The sequence below is a fragment of the Tuber melanosporum genome, assembly GCF_000151645.1.
Source record: "Tuber melanosporum whole genome shotgun sequence assembly, scaffold_108, strain Mel28".
Taxonomy (NCBI): domain Eukaryota; kingdom Fungi; phylum Ascomycota; class Pezizomycetes; order Pezizales; family Tuberaceae; genus Tuber; species Tuber melanosporum.
This window is the reverse complement of record NW_003298764.1, coordinates 180,753-195,455: the sequence shown is the minus strand read 5'-3', so window position 1 is coordinate 195,455 and position 14,703 is coordinate 180,753. Positions and strand designations below refer to the sequence as shown.

Below are 14,703 nucleotides of genomic sequence, written 5' to 3'. Positions count from 1 at the left end.
TTGCTCCTCGGGCCCTCCCAACCCAACCCATTTTTCGGGGTCTCCTCCATCTCCCGCTTTTTTTCCCATTTCCCCCCCCTTCTTTCCTCTCCCTCATTCATCTTTCTATTCCTTCCCACCCCTTCATTCTTTTTCCTATTTTTTCCCCCCCATCCCTCCGACGGCAACACGTCACTTTGCTCTCCCTTCTACCCTCCTCACACATCCCAATTATTTCCGCCGATTGGGTGTTCTCCTTGTCCTTGTTGTCACTTGACACTCACTTGTTGATGGCATCGGTCCAATCCCTCCTGGACCAGAGTCTGTCCCTCACTTTTTCCCTTCTTCCTCCTTCCTTCCTTCTTTTTTCCTCCGTTCAATCACTCACTCACCCCCTTGCCCTACTCCCCATTCCCAGCGCAATAGTAAATACATGTTCACGTAGAAGAACCCAATTTAATTTTTTAAAATAGAAATAAATGAAGGATCAATTCCTATGCCAAATTGTAGCATTCCATACCAAACACCAAGTAGAAAAATTCCAAAATACTATTTTTTACAAGCCTTGCCGCGAGGAATGCACCGTTCAGGCCCCTCGCCGCCGGTATCGCGAGTGATCACTCGCTTCACATCCCTCCCCCCGCTCACCCAGACTCGAGAAGCCATGGGACGCTCAAGCGGGCGAAAAACAACACCATCTCGCTAAGGGAACATGCAAAGTTCATGCGGCGACACGAGAGATGCGATCGGACAGGATATCAGGGCGGTCCCGCAAGTTTAGACCATCAATATAAGATGGAGAAGCTCCGCCCGGCACATGGTTGTAGTTTCCCGTGAAAGCGTTGCGAGAGTTTTGTGGGCGCCTCGGAAGAAGAAGAAGGAGATATCGTGACCCCCCCCCCCAACAAATGTCAATATCAATGGAGGTTAAGCGAGCACGAATGGATATCGTAAATAGACGAATTGGGCAGACAGCTCTCGTAGCACTTTATCAGAGAATTTGAATTATCACTGCGTCGTTTGTTCTCCTCTCGTGCCATGTGCAATCATGCTTCGATCTTGGTGGTGGTGTTGAGTTGTGTACTGTACAGTGCAGTACTTTTGGAATTTCGCGGTGGTGGGGGAATTTCACAGCGCAACGAATTGACGGAAGAACGAGTTCGTCGTGCGCGTTTATATCACGCCCTGCTAGAACTTTACCTGGTGATTATCTAGTCGTGGCGTAGGTAGGAAATTTCTCTCTCTCTCACGATTTCTCTTATGTGTTTGTGCGTTTGTGTGTTGAGTTTCTTTTGCCGGATTGCATTTTCATCCCCGGATGGATGGACACTTATGATAATAATAATACTTGGCACAACGTTGTATACATAGCTAAGGACATCTAGAAAGCATTTCCGACTAGATGGGGAGGATAATAAAATCACGATGATAATACTCTAGGTATGATATGATACAGAATGGGAGACTTTGTCCCCTTCTCTCAGAGTAGAATACACCCCTTCAGGCATTCATCCATTCATTCAGGCCACCGCCAGCCGCACCATTATCTACAAGCACAGTACCCGACCTAGGTGGGTAAAATGTAGAAAGAGAGAAAAGGCTACCACTATGTCAGAGCAAGCCGTGATATTTCTCCGAAGCAATTCGACACAAAACCAACGAATCGAGTACGAACGCACGAGGAAGGAAATAAATGGCAAGTAAACAAAGTAAAAGTAAACTAACTATACGAATGAAATCCTCCCCCTTATTACAGTAGGTGATCGATTCCACCAACTCGCTTCTTTTCGGTGAGAAGATGGTGATGAGGCTGCCCCGTGCAGTTTGAAAGGAGAGAAGAAAAAGAGTGAGAGAGCGTGAAGTGTTCCATCACAGCTATTGATGTTTAATACCTGCGCGCGGAACTTGCATTGGTAGATTGTCAGATAAATCAGCAGTCTATCTATTGCGCTGTACGTACTTGTCGAGTGGAAGCTATATCGACATAAATACAGTACCACGTCCCACCGATTCGTTCACTAGACGATATGTATGACACGAGCAGTGTGGGCATGATAATGATATCCAGAATTCCAAAACTCACGACCAGCTCTGTCGATACTATCCTATCCTACCCTATGATACCCGGCCTTCGGTCCCCCAGATCGTCGTGTGCAAACGGCAGGAAAAGTGAAGGAGCAAAACCGGGCCAAACCGAACCAAGAGCTATATATACCATAGAAGCTATCATACATACAACTTGATAGACCCCACCACGAAATGCTATCTACGAGTACTGTACAGTACTGTTACCAATCGATCCTCCATCATAATATTCATACAAGAATCTTCGAGTAATATTCGTACAGTACAAAAAAACTAACCAACAGATCGGATCGGATCGGATCAAATCCCCAAGCAACCTCTTTCTTTCCATCCCTTCGAGAGGGGGGAGGGGGGGGCGGTATGTTAACTGTACAGTACTGTACTGTAGTCTACCGTGCTAGGCAACAGGAGGGTAACATCACCCCGGACAAAACCTGTGAATCCTTATCCTTTCCTTTTCCTTCCTTCTTTTCCTTTTCTTTTCTTTTTTTCTTTCTTCCCTTAGTGGGTGCGTGTGCTGTGCGGTTATGGTGCAAGGGTAGTACAAACGGAGCAGAAAAAATTCTTGCCATCGACAAAAAATAAAAGCTCTTATTATATATGGTTGGTTCCGTGATTACAATGCAAGTACAATAAAATTTATACTCACAAATCTATCGTACAGACGACGAGCATGTCTCACGACTTACTCTCACAATCATATACCATACTATACATCCAAAAACCCTATTTGCACGATACCATACCATAATTCCTAAATCTATCACGCGAGTAAACCTCCAACCTTATTAACTATGATATGATACCTTGACACGAGTTATGATATAGTACCCACTTTCCCCTAACTCTCCTCCCACCCCGGCATTCCGAATTTTCACAGCCACATGTATGATACTTGTATATGCGACAACGCTTGTTTCTCAGCCTCCAAACCTGGTATGCACGCACGGATTGTTACGGTATTCTGTGCTCTGCACTGTTGGTATCGTAACTTGGGTTTGTCATTCATTTTTTCGGTGGCCGTAGTGGTGGGTTCTGTGGCGGTGTATACATTATATTCTCCCGCAAAGTGATTACGGTAATTGATAATTGTTTACCGGTATGTTATGATTGTAACATTTTTTTCATTTTCACCTCTCCGAAAGAAAAATGAAAAAATGAAAAAATGAAAAAAAGAGAGAATGAAAAGACTATTGTACTGTACAGAATACCAGGCCTACCATCGTAATATAAAAAAATGTCAAGACCAAAGAGTGGCATACCATGATACAAAGGATACGAAACAAGAAAAAGAAAGAAGAAGAAAAAAAAACTACCTCTTCCCCTTCTTCCCCTTCCCCTTCTCCGCCTTCTCCGCCTTAACCTTCTTCTTCCGCTCGGCTGCCTTCTCCTCACTCTTCCTCTTCAGCCCGGCAAGCTCCTCCGCCGTCTTGGGCACGGGCTTGAAAAAGTCATTGACGCGCGCTTGCGTGTTCCCCTTCAAGTTCTTGGACAGCTTGACTGCGCCCGCGCGCACACGATCCTCGTTGAAGCCCTTCTCGCCCACGAGGAAGGCGACGAGTTTGTCAATGTCGGGCGCTTCCCACTTGAACTCGCACTCGTCGGGATCGGTGATGAGCGGGTTCTTGAAGAGCTCGCGCGCGTCCTGGTACGGCCACTTCTTCGGCACCGCGTACTTGGGGCCGAGGTGGCTGAGCACGTTCTCGATGGACTTGTGCTCGCGGATGAGCTTGAGCGCGGTGGTGGGGCCCACCTTCGGGATGGTGTCGCAGTAGTCGCAACCAAGGAGGATACACAGGTCTATGAACTGGTCCCTCGTGAAGCCGAGCTCTTGCATGGCGCGGTCGAGGTAGATCTCCTGCACGGGCTCCTTCTTCATCTCGCTGAGCATCAGCTTCTTCAGCAGGATGGGCGTCTCGAAGCACAGCGTGTCCATATCGTCGCTGGCGGCCGCGTACACCTTCCCGGCCTTGGCCAGAGCTGCGCACTGCGCTTCCGCCTCGCACGGCGCCTCGACGTAAGGTATACCCATGCAGGTCAACAGGCGTTTGCACTCGTCGTTGATCTCCTTCGTCACGCGCACCGTCCTCCGCGAGAACTTTTCAACCTCCTCCGCCGTGCCAACCTCCTTCGCCTCAGCGTGCGCCGCCGTGGCCTCGGCTTTGCGCGCGCTGCGTTTGGCCAGTTCGCCGGACTTCAGAGTGGGCGGGCGCCCGTCAAAGACGTAGAGTGGCTTTATCCCGTTGTCCACCATACGCAGGGTACGGTAGAAGAGGCCCATCAGGTGGGAAGTCGTCTCGCCCGTTTCGGAGGTCAGCTGTTGCCCCTCCGACCGAACGGCTATGAGGAAGCTGTAGATGCTCATCGAGGCATCGATGGCGATTTTCCGGCCAAAGTGTTGCTTTATCTCGCCATCCTTTATGGAATCCTGTGTGTTCTCTTGGAGGAGGTGGAAGAGGCCTGGATATCTTGTGTTAGCCAGTGACCGTAGATGGAGTATTTGCTCGCTTAGAGTGGTCACCTTTAATACCCATCTTGTGAACAAGAGAGAAAGTTGTTGCAAACCTAAATGTTGGCGAAACCGCGTGTAGAAAGTGAGGTTGCTAGGAGGAGATGAGGGTGACGCGCTGGAAAACCTGAGTCGCGCTTTATTCAGTCTTGGCTAATTGATGACGAAAGAGGTACTGTACAGTATGATAGCAAAACCTGAGGAGAAAGAAGAAAAAATATGATACCAAAACACTTACAAGTGTATTTTCGTAAACAGTCTATCAATCCCACAAGCGTGATTCCAGTTTTCATGTATTTTTCGAACCATCCCTCAGTTGTCTGGAAAAGTATCATACTGGTAACTTTGTACTTGTACAGTACGCTGCGAGTACCCGACACTCTCTAGTCACACATGATTGGACCATGCGAGTTCGATTCTACAGTGGAGCGTAGCCTATCGCCCCAAACGATAGATAGTTTACTCGTAAAGTTACTCCTGCCCACCACCGTCCAAGTTCAAAAAAACCGGCCATACCGAGTGACACGTCGTGAACATCTTGACCTCACTTGTGTCACCCAGGAAGGAACTGTTCGATCCAAACCTGCCGGGACCGTTGAATCATAAGTTGCCACTCCCAGTAAGGCGCTGTGCATATCTTGTCTCAATCGAGGGGCTGAGTTTCCCCTCCACCACCCCTGACCGAGAAGGGGAATTCTAACGTCCTGACACGTTTACCCGTATTATCGGTGCCGTATCCCCTACAGTACTCGTACAGTAGAGTCCTACCGTTGTGGTATTCGGGTGGGTTTCTGAGTATTGCGGAGTATACTTTTGCCGTGCCATATCATACTTGTATCATAACAACTCGAATAATTGGCGCTTGCACTGGGACGGCACTTTCTCGTTCTCGAGCTGGGGGCTGAAGGGGGCCAGTCTTCGCTGTGCTTTTTGACCACCCACCCTATCCAAGAGGAGGAATTTTCCACCTCTTAGTGCGAGTACCAAATACTTGTACAGTACCGGTAGTCTAACTTGCCTGGCTACGATATTCGAGTGCTTTGCTTACCGTACCGCAAAACCCAATGACAAAAAAGAAAAAAGTGCAAATTCGCATTGGTCAGCTTTCAGCCCCCCGAATTCAGCATTCCCCCCCCGCCGATCATGATTGGCGTTTGGTTATACCCGAATCAATACCACTCCACCTTCGCCATTTTTCCGGTAGAGCTGCCTGTCGCCCGGCCGATTGCCGTATTAACCCGAGATTTACAACTTTCAAACCACAAAAAATCACTCGCCAATAACCCTCCATGTGAATTTTTTTGCAAGTGAATAATAATAATTCACTCAATCGAGAAAAAAGTGTTTAAATACAGTATGCCGGGAATTTAGCGGGAAAAAAAAAAGGAAAAAAAAAAAAGAAAAAGGGAAAAAGAGGCTAGCGACATGTGGTAATAACATGGTGACAATGTGAGAGACCAGGGGCACACGAGCGGAGATCACTCAGGATAGGAGCTAGAGGGGGGAACCGCGCGGCAAAATTAAATGCCTAACAACATGCGGCGGGGATCCTCAATGTAATCCTTCACCTTTACTAGGAAGGTGACTGCCTCGCGGCCGTCGAGGAGACGGTGATCGTAGGTGAGGGCAAGGTACATCATCTATTGAGGCTGTCAGCGTGTGTTCGAGAGAGTCTCGGGATGACTCTTCCTACCGGTCTTATCTCGATCTTCCCGTTAATAGCAACCGGCCTGTCCTTGATGGCGTGAAGCCCCAACACAGCGGTTTGTGGAAGGTTGATTATCGGGGTACCGTAAAGGGAACTATCACAACAGGGTCAGCAAACTAAATGTCTCGTCGTCGGAGAGGCAACTCATACCCAAAGACACCACCGTTAGAGATCTAAAGAAGGGGAGAAAAAGTGGCGTTAGTGGAACTGAGGATAGTCTCGGCAAAGGAGGTGTGCTCACGGTAAAAGTTCCACCCGCCATATCCTCTATGGTGAGTTTCGCATCCCTCGCCTTCTTGCCCAGTTCGGCAATGGCCTTTTCAATCCCCACAAAGTCTAAAGCTTCGGCATTCCGCACCACGGGGGTAACAAGCCCCTTTTCTGTCGCAACGGCAACACTAACATCGACATAGTCGCGGTACACAATGGTGTCGCCGCCGTCTGGCCCTTCAATCGAGGCATTGACGGTCGGGACATCCCTCGAGGCAAGAACACAAGCCCGGGTGAATGCGCTCATGAAACCAAGCTTGACACCGGTCTTCTCAAGAACCTTGTCCTTGTACAACTTCCTCATTTCCATGAGGGCAGACATGTCTACTTCATTAAATGTTGTCAGGGATGCGGCGGTGTTCTGGGATTGTTTCAAGCGTTCCGCAATTCTGAGACGCATGCGGTTCATTTTCACCTAGGTAGGGTCAGTGACTTGCAACTGTCCAGACATTCCACCATTCCGTGCATGTACTCACACGCTTCTCCTCGCGGTTGCCGAGCCCTTCTTGGCTGGGGGCGACAGGCTTGGGTTTCTGCTGTTCAGCTTGCTTGGGCGGTTCCGGGACAGGAGGAGACGAAGGTGTAGGCTCTTTCTTTGCCTCTGACACCGGCTCGCCCTCCTCGCGCTCTTCCTTAGGAGGCGCCTGTTTGTTTCCGGACTCTTGGACAGCATCTGCCGGCGCTTTCGACTCTCCTTCAGCCGCTTCCTGCTTTCCACCGCTTTCCTCCGGAGCTCCCCCTAATTCCAGCTTGACAAGATCCTGGCCGACGGTGACGGTGGCCTCCTCCTCGACGAGAAGCTCGGTAATCGTGCCCGCCTCCGGGGCATTGACAGCGACATCGATCTAAAAAAAATATCAGCACCAGCACCTCTCCGAAAGCCCGCTCATAGCAAACACCCACTTTATCGGTTTCAATGGTCGCGATCTCTTCATCCTGCAGCACAAAGTCTCCAACCTCTGCAGACTTGTTAGTAGAAACGTTAGGACCTGCACACAAGAAGATAATTACTTTTGGAGAACTGCTTCAGCGTCCCCTCCGAAATCGACTCGGCCATTGCGGGAACCTTGATAACCATACTCGCTGCGAGGCCGCCTCAAATCAGCATACTGGAACTCATATTGACCCATAAATGAATCATTCTAATGTTTGCTTTTTGAACGAACCATAAGATCGGACTTGGAGATTGAAGATCGATGATGCATTAAAAAATTGTTGCGAATTCCTAGAAACACAGAGAAGGGAAATGAGGAAAATAAGCCACCCGACCCAGTATCGGAAGAGAGAGGAAAGGACACGAACCTAGAGGCACTTCCCAAGAGTCCATCCTTGTATTGTGATAGCCGTGAAAAGGGCCGTACCGAAGCTTGGCGGCACGAGGAAACGGAAGTGGCGGAGAGAGCCACACTAGGAGTAGCTGCCAGAGGCAAGCGACGCATAGCTAATCTACGACAAGCCATGATCTATCTCCGAGAAGTAAAAGAAAAACCGGAAACGAAGGAAACAGAGGTGCAAAAAAAGAGCAGGATCAGAGAGAACGAAAGGAGGAGGGTGGTGGAAAGGTTCAGAAGTGAGCAAAAAGGATGTACGGTAGGGCAACTTTTTGGGGGCTTGTTTTCCCGAGATTTGTGTGAAGAAGGAGGGGCGAGAGAGAGCCAGGGATGCGCGATGAGAGAATACCGTCTGCAAGCCAAGGCGTCCTTTTTCGGGGCCGAGACCGAACACTTGGTAGTGCTTACCCGTACTGTATCGATTCAGAAAGTATTCGGATATCAGGTGATCTCTCTTTTGCAAAGTTCGGATGCAAAACAATGCTCTGAAGTCCAATCACTTTACAGATCGTTAGATGCTTGGGTGCGGATGTGGAAGGTTTTGAAAGGACTTCCTTTAGGCAGTGGATGATGTGTATTCGACCGGGCTACCCTTAACTTATGGACTTTGACTTGCTCCGTGACGTCCCGCAGAGAAATCGACCGGCACCATACCCGTTTTTCCTCTGGGGGGGGGTCGTTCCTCCTAGATTACTAAGCGCGGACTTGGGTGGGAACAGACATCCCCAACCTCATCATCACCAGCATCAGCAAATTCTCGACAAAACCATCGGAACGAAATTAATCATGGCTACCACATCCATAGTCAAGTGAGCTTTGTTTCAAATTCTTCGCTAATCTACCGCTCAATCTCATGGCTAATGATTATTATTAATTTACTTTCTTCTGCAGGAGCCTTTACCGCCGCAGTCTCAAGTTGTCCCTGGACTGGTGCATTCGAAGGGACGTTTGGAGACCCCAAGCACTCAACATCCGGGAGTTGTTTGAAGCAAACCGGGACGTCAGGGAGCCCCGACAATTGAGGGTATGGAAAGCTCGTTCCTCCGTCTTTGGATGGATGGATTGAAGACTAACGTTATGGGTTATGAAAGGTCATTCTGCAGGAAGCGGAGGAAGCATTGGAGAGATGGAAGCACCCGGATCCGTACACGGCCCCGACTGCGCCTGGAGGTAACCGTCAAGTCTTGAGATTTTTTGCGTTGTTGTATATTCGCGGCTCCTAACAGGTCCCTAGGCTCTAAATACGAACGAAACCTTCCGTGTCCTATACTCGATCGTGAGTCTGCCCCTCCAACCCAGTCAATGGGGGACAATCAAACAAACCTATACTAACTCTACCTAGCTCCGGCTCCTCTACATTGAGCAAACACGGGATATTCGTAGAACCAGGGTGGGTGCAGCTGTGTGTATATGCAATATACCAACAGTTTCTGATTGACAGATACAATCCAAGCGAGGGGTCCAAGTCTATCTGCTGTCACCATTATAGCATTATTACCCTCAATATAAAAAGTAAGGCTGCGCACTACCCCTACCCGCAATACCCTACTATACATCTGCCGGTACCCGTCCAGGGCCAATCCCCATACATAATATTCGTAGGAACAAGACATCAACATATCAGTCATAAACCAATAAACCATAGCCCCCCACCCCAACAAATTCCACCCTTCTAATGGTATGCACACTGTCCCTAAGCAATGACCCAGAACTCCATAAAAATGCCATGTGATGCATATTCATTTATACCTCCTCGACGTAAACAGCCCAATGATGCGCCTTATCTGCTCCAAACCATCCTCTAGCAAGCGCTCCACCACTCTCGGTCGGTTGACTAAACGCAACGTCACCCTTCTCAATTTTCATCCCGTAGATAAAGTTTTCTCGCGCACAATCCAGTAGTCTCGTAGCAATGCCTTGACGACGGTGGTCGGCGCACACCCATACACGGGATATACCGAGGATAGCGGGGCGGGGTGTTTCACTACGAGCAAACCCATCATCAACATACTCGAGTAGAATGCACAGGATGGGTAGAAAGGGGAGGACGAGAACATACGAAACCGAAATCGAACTCCCCCTATAAGCCACACTCTTCGTCTCCCCATCCCCACCATTCCGAGCTTCATCCTCGACGACCCGATAAGCCCTCCGAATCCTCTCAGCAAGACACAACCCCACACACTTTTTCCCAACCACGTACAACAGTACTCTAAACCTCTCCCCCCCATCACCTCCTTCGATTTTAACACCCCCCCAAAGCACACCCTCCCCAATCTCCCCAGCTGAGAGTTCCGACTCCACAACCTCCAATACTTCCCTTGCCTTCCTCCTCTCCACCGCAGCACTCTTCCGATCAACAACGAGCACAAACGAATCCTCCTCCTGCCCCTCCTCGCTCCCTCTCCAAACAACCTTACTCTTCTTAGCGTCCAGAATAGTACTCTTGAAGTCCACCCCGCCGACAGACTTGGCATGGAAACGCTTGTGTAAAGCGTCGTCGTCGGGCGCGCACGGGTAGTACGACATTCCGCAGGTTCGGCAAGTGGCGCGTTGCGGCTGGCCCAGATCGATCTTCAGCTGTGTCAACTTTTTTTGCTGTTGCTGCTGCTCCGGTTGCTTGCGGCGGCGGGAAGCGGTAGAAGTGGTGGTGGTAGCAGTAACGCTTTTGTGAGTTTTCACGGAGAAGCCGGCGAAGTGCTTCTTTACCGGTGCTGGAGGAGGGGAGGAGGCAATATTGAGACTGTCGCCGTCGTCATCCGAAGGGGCTGGAATAGAGGAACTCCGGCTGGGAGATGGAGTATTTGTGCCCACGCTCGTATTCCCATTCCCACCGACATCTTCGGTCCATCGTCGTTTTTTGGTAGCACCAGTTACTAAGGTGTCTTTTCGAGAATATGTCGTTCGCGGAGGAGCGCTATCGTATAGTTAGCATAATAACCGTGCATCCAGAACATGGGAAGAAAGAAAAAGAAATAACCGTTTTATCCCAGTTCCCGGAAACATTTCCTCCCCCCCTTCTATAGAAGAACCCTTTTTTTTTCCCCTTTGTATTATGGATATTCGTAAGTGGAGAGTAAGAGTAAGATGAACCAGCGAATGAATGAATGAATGAAAGTAAATTACGGTAGTACTGCCCTGGGGGCGACGCGTATGATACTTTGTCACTACAGCATGGGTGGTGGGGGGGCAACGCGTCGCGCGTTGACCTAAAGTATTATCATAATAATAATAATATTACTATTATTATTATCATAATTGTGCTCGATAAAGACGATCATATTATGATATTTGGCGGGCATTCCCTACTCAGACAGGTTCTGTGTGCTACTCTACTGGAACCTTTTAATTTTAACTGTATTGAACAAGTGAAAAATTTCGGTATCCAACTAATCCTTTTCATATTAATTTAAGATCAAGAATTCTATTTAGGTATCATAATTGGGTTCATCTATCCACTAAGGACCATTTTTTTCTTTCTATTCTAAACAAGCAGCTTTCAGGATAATAGTTATCACTTCTTTCACAATTGTTCTCACATATAAAGAAGAGGTAAGTTTTGTAAAACTGTTACAAATGTGTTGTAGTTCGTAAAAGGATTTCATATGTTATTATTTGTTAACTTGAACAACTTGATTAAGTTGTATAATGTTATATTGGAATTGTTAGTTAGATAATAGTAAGCCTTGTAAGGCTTACTTAGATTTTATGTACAGTTGTGTCTAAAAAGTCTATGTACCCCCTTATGGCAACAGCATAACCACCACAAATAATGATATTAACTACACCAAAAAAATCATATGAGTACAATTTTAAAATAGATGAAAGTAGAAATAAAAAATAATAGTTTCCTAATGCTACCATTTTGTATGGCTTCTATCTGCATCCAATACAGTCTGAATTCTCTCAGATATTCTCTGAATTGACCCATCAAATGTCCCATAGGGAATGAGGTCCCACTCTTCCTTTACTGCCTGAAATAACTCAGTAGAACTATGGGGCCTTTTCTCAAACTTGGAGAATCTCTTTCTGAGGGCTTTTTTGAGAATTTCCCAGGCATTCTCAATAGGGTTGAGATCTGGTGAGTTGGGAGGCTAAGCTAATCTCTGATATCTACAATCCTCCTACAAATTTTTTGTTTTCTACTCCATTGTACCATGATGTATTATCTGCAGCCATATAGATAGTTTCAGGAGTCCTATTTATCTCTTCTATGAAGGGAAGGAGGTATGACTGGTAGATCTCAGTTGTATATTAATGGGCATTAAGACCAAGCCTGTCTCTCTTACTGGTCCTTTCCTTCTCACTCCTCTTCCTTACAAGAATTAGCTCGTTTCTCCTTCTATGAATCATTGCAGCATATACATCTATATTGGTACGTCCTGACTTAAAGCTAGGTTTTAAGTTCTTTTCTTCCAACTTTTCACCTAGTCTATGTCTGACCTTTCTTCCCACTGGATTTGGATCATATTCAATTGTGGACTCAGCCACAAAAACAACTCATTTCCAAGTTCTTGTCCAGTTTCTCCTGACCCTAGCAAACTTCTTTCTCTTCTCCTTCTATCCTTTTCTCCAAAAAGGCTTTTTCCTAGCTATCCTAAGTTTAAAACCAGCTTCTTTGGATATTTTGCTAACAGTATCTTTTTCAAGACCAATATTGGCTTTGTGGGTAATGTCTCTTAGTGCTAAATAAGGCTCAGCATCGATAATATCAAGAATTACTTGCCTTTTGTCATCAGTAATCTTGGTTGGTCTGCTAGATTTAGGGGTATCAAGAGTGTTTCCATCTCTAGATTTCGCATTTTTGACTACTGTTGAAACAGCTAATCTGGAGAGGTTTATAAGCTTTGAAATTTTACCATACTCCATATCAGTATGTTTATATAGGGTATAGATTTCCCTTTTCTGGTCTTCTCTAGAGGTTTGAGAATGTGGTGGTGCCATGGTGAGGTAGGTAGTGTTGAGGTGATCGATAGTTGTGGCATTGCCAAGAGAGGTACATAGACTTTGCAGACACGACTGTACATGACCTCTTCAGGGGTCAGAAGGACAAAGGATTATATAGTCAAATGAGGTGCAACTATAATCCATAAAACAATTAGATTTATAAGTGGGTTGTGAGAAGGTCTATATAAGGTAAGTAGTTTGGCCTTAGAGATAGATCTTCATATAATCACTTAAGTTATTTTCTAGTATATATCTTATAAATACTACCTTATTATTCACAACTTATTTATCACATTACAGGAAAACTATAACAAGTATGGGGAATAATAGTTGCTGTTAGAAGTAATTAAGAAAATGAGGGTATCCCCTTAAGCAATAAAAGACAACTATCAGATAACTACTATAGTACAGAAAAAGATGAAAATAATAATGCATATTACTTCTGTAATAATACTTGTGTTAGGATCGCTTCATGATCACTCCTAGGATATAGTCATTTAACAGGTAAGAAGTCTTTTTATAAAAGTAGTATGCATAATTACTTCAACCTTCTTCAAGATGGTGATCATCCTGTAGTTGTCTCCTGTTACTTAAGAAAATACTCTTATTTTCTTAAGTACTCCAACAGCAACTATTATTCACTATACTTATTATAGTTTTCCCATAAGGAAGATATATAAGTTGTGAATATGAAGTATTATAGTATTCATAAAGGTATGTACTAGGAAATAACTTAAGTGATTATATGAAAATCCACCTCAAAGGCTAAACTCATTACTTTATGTAGACTTTCCTACAATCTACTTACAAATCCAACTGTCATATGGATTGCGGCTATGCCACATATGACTATATGATTCTAATATAACATAACAATTATGACTTGAATTCTAAGTCATATACCAAACCCACATGAGCCTGAAACAGGTGCTATGTACAATAAATAATTATAACATTATACAACTTAAATAAGTCATTAATCAAAACCATAATATATAAAATCTTCTACAAACTACAACAGACTTGTAATAACTTATTACCTGTATTACTTATTGAATAAATATATTTCTGAAGCGATCAAAGAGTAATACTAATAAAAACCTACTTAAGTTTTGTACTAATATACTAATTAGATGCCAGTTATATTTTGCATAATATTATAATTTCGCATTTACAAGTTATATGATATTATTATTATTGTCTATCTAAGAATCTAATAAGTGTAAATATCTTTTAAGTATGAAATCTCACATACTACTTTACACTTAATTTTATAAATTATTTTGTTCTAGAAGAATACTTTAAGTCTATTTTATTTTAAAGAGCTATTTTGAATTTATTAAGTTAAAATTTAATAGAATTCTTTCTGTAACTCCATTCTTGCTAACTGTTACAGGATTAGATCTCACTTTATCCTTACTATTATATAGTTTTTGTAAAATGGATTTATATAAGTATTTTAATAATATTATACTAGTAAAGATTATGAGAAGTAGAAGGTGTAGAAGCTTAGCAGAATGTAGTAGAATATATTTGAACATGATAGAATTGGAAAATTATTAGTATATGAGTTTTCTTTTATTATATAAAGACGAATTCACCTTTATCTTTTACTTTCTTTATATAATATAGTATTCTTTTCAAGCTACTTACCATAGAGTATTATTTATAAAAAAGGCAGAACAAGAGTGATTCTACTATAAGAACAAGTAGAGAAAACTGATACTATAAGTAAATAGTGGACCTGTACTAGACTAGTATGAGAACTATTTATGAATTTCTCCTTGCCAGATAGTGAGTAGATTATACTAATTGACTCTAATATTCTTACTCTTAAAATTTTCTAATATGACTGATGATGAAAGCTCTGTATA

General features: G+C 44.8%; 3 protein-coding genes; 1 reads left to right on the top strand and 2 right to left on the bottom strand.

The window, feature by feature from the left end:
- Nucleotides 1-3,260: 3,260 nt before the first annotated feature.
- Nucleotides 3,261-4,866, bottom strand: GSTUM_00000275001 (uncharacterized protein; the record flags this gene model as incomplete). XM_002835447.2 has 2 exons in its annotated part: nucleotides 3,261-4,726; nucleotides 4,771-4,866. 2 exons carry the CDS (start codon nucleotides 4,864-4,866, stop codon nucleotides 3,377-3,379), a joined length of 1,446 nt encoding a protein of 481 aa, XP_002835493.1. The 3' UTR covers nucleotides 3,261-3,376.
- A 1,003-nt stretch (nucleotides 4,867-5,869) lies between these two features.
- On the bottom strand, nucleotides 5,870-8,470 carry GSTUM_00000274001 (uncharacterized protein). XM_002835446.2 has 10 exons: nucleotides 7,854-8,470; nucleotides 7,718-7,776; nucleotides 7,563-7,634; nucleotides 7,455-7,510; nucleotides 7,160-7,396; nucleotides 7,028-7,075; nucleotides 6,523-6,966; nucleotides 6,432-6,454; nucleotides 6,267-6,375; nucleotides 5,870-6,213 (listed from the first exon to the last, which is right to left on the bottom strand). The coding sequence occupies exons 1-10, from the start codon at nucleotides 8,009-8,011 to the stop codon at nucleotides 6,094-6,096; spliced, it is 1,326 nt and encodes a 441-aa protein (XP_002835492.1). The 5' UTR covers nucleotides 8,012-8,470; the 3' UTR covers nucleotides 5,870-6,093.
- A 12-nt stretch (nucleotides 8,471-8,482) lies between these two features.
- Nucleotides 8,483-9,402, top strand: GSTUM_00000273001 (uncharacterized protein; the record flags this gene model as incomplete). XM_002835445.2 has 5 exons in its annotated part: nucleotides 8,483-8,691; nucleotides 8,774-8,906; nucleotides 8,974-9,052; nucleotides 9,117-9,158; nucleotides 9,225-9,402. 5 exons carry the CDS (start codon nucleotides 8,483-8,485, stop codon nucleotides 9,242-9,244), a joined length of 483 nt encoding a protein of 160 aa, XP_002835491.1. The 3' UTR covers nucleotides 9,245-9,402.
- Between the last annotated feature and the right edge of the window lie 5,301 nt (nucleotides 9,403-14,703).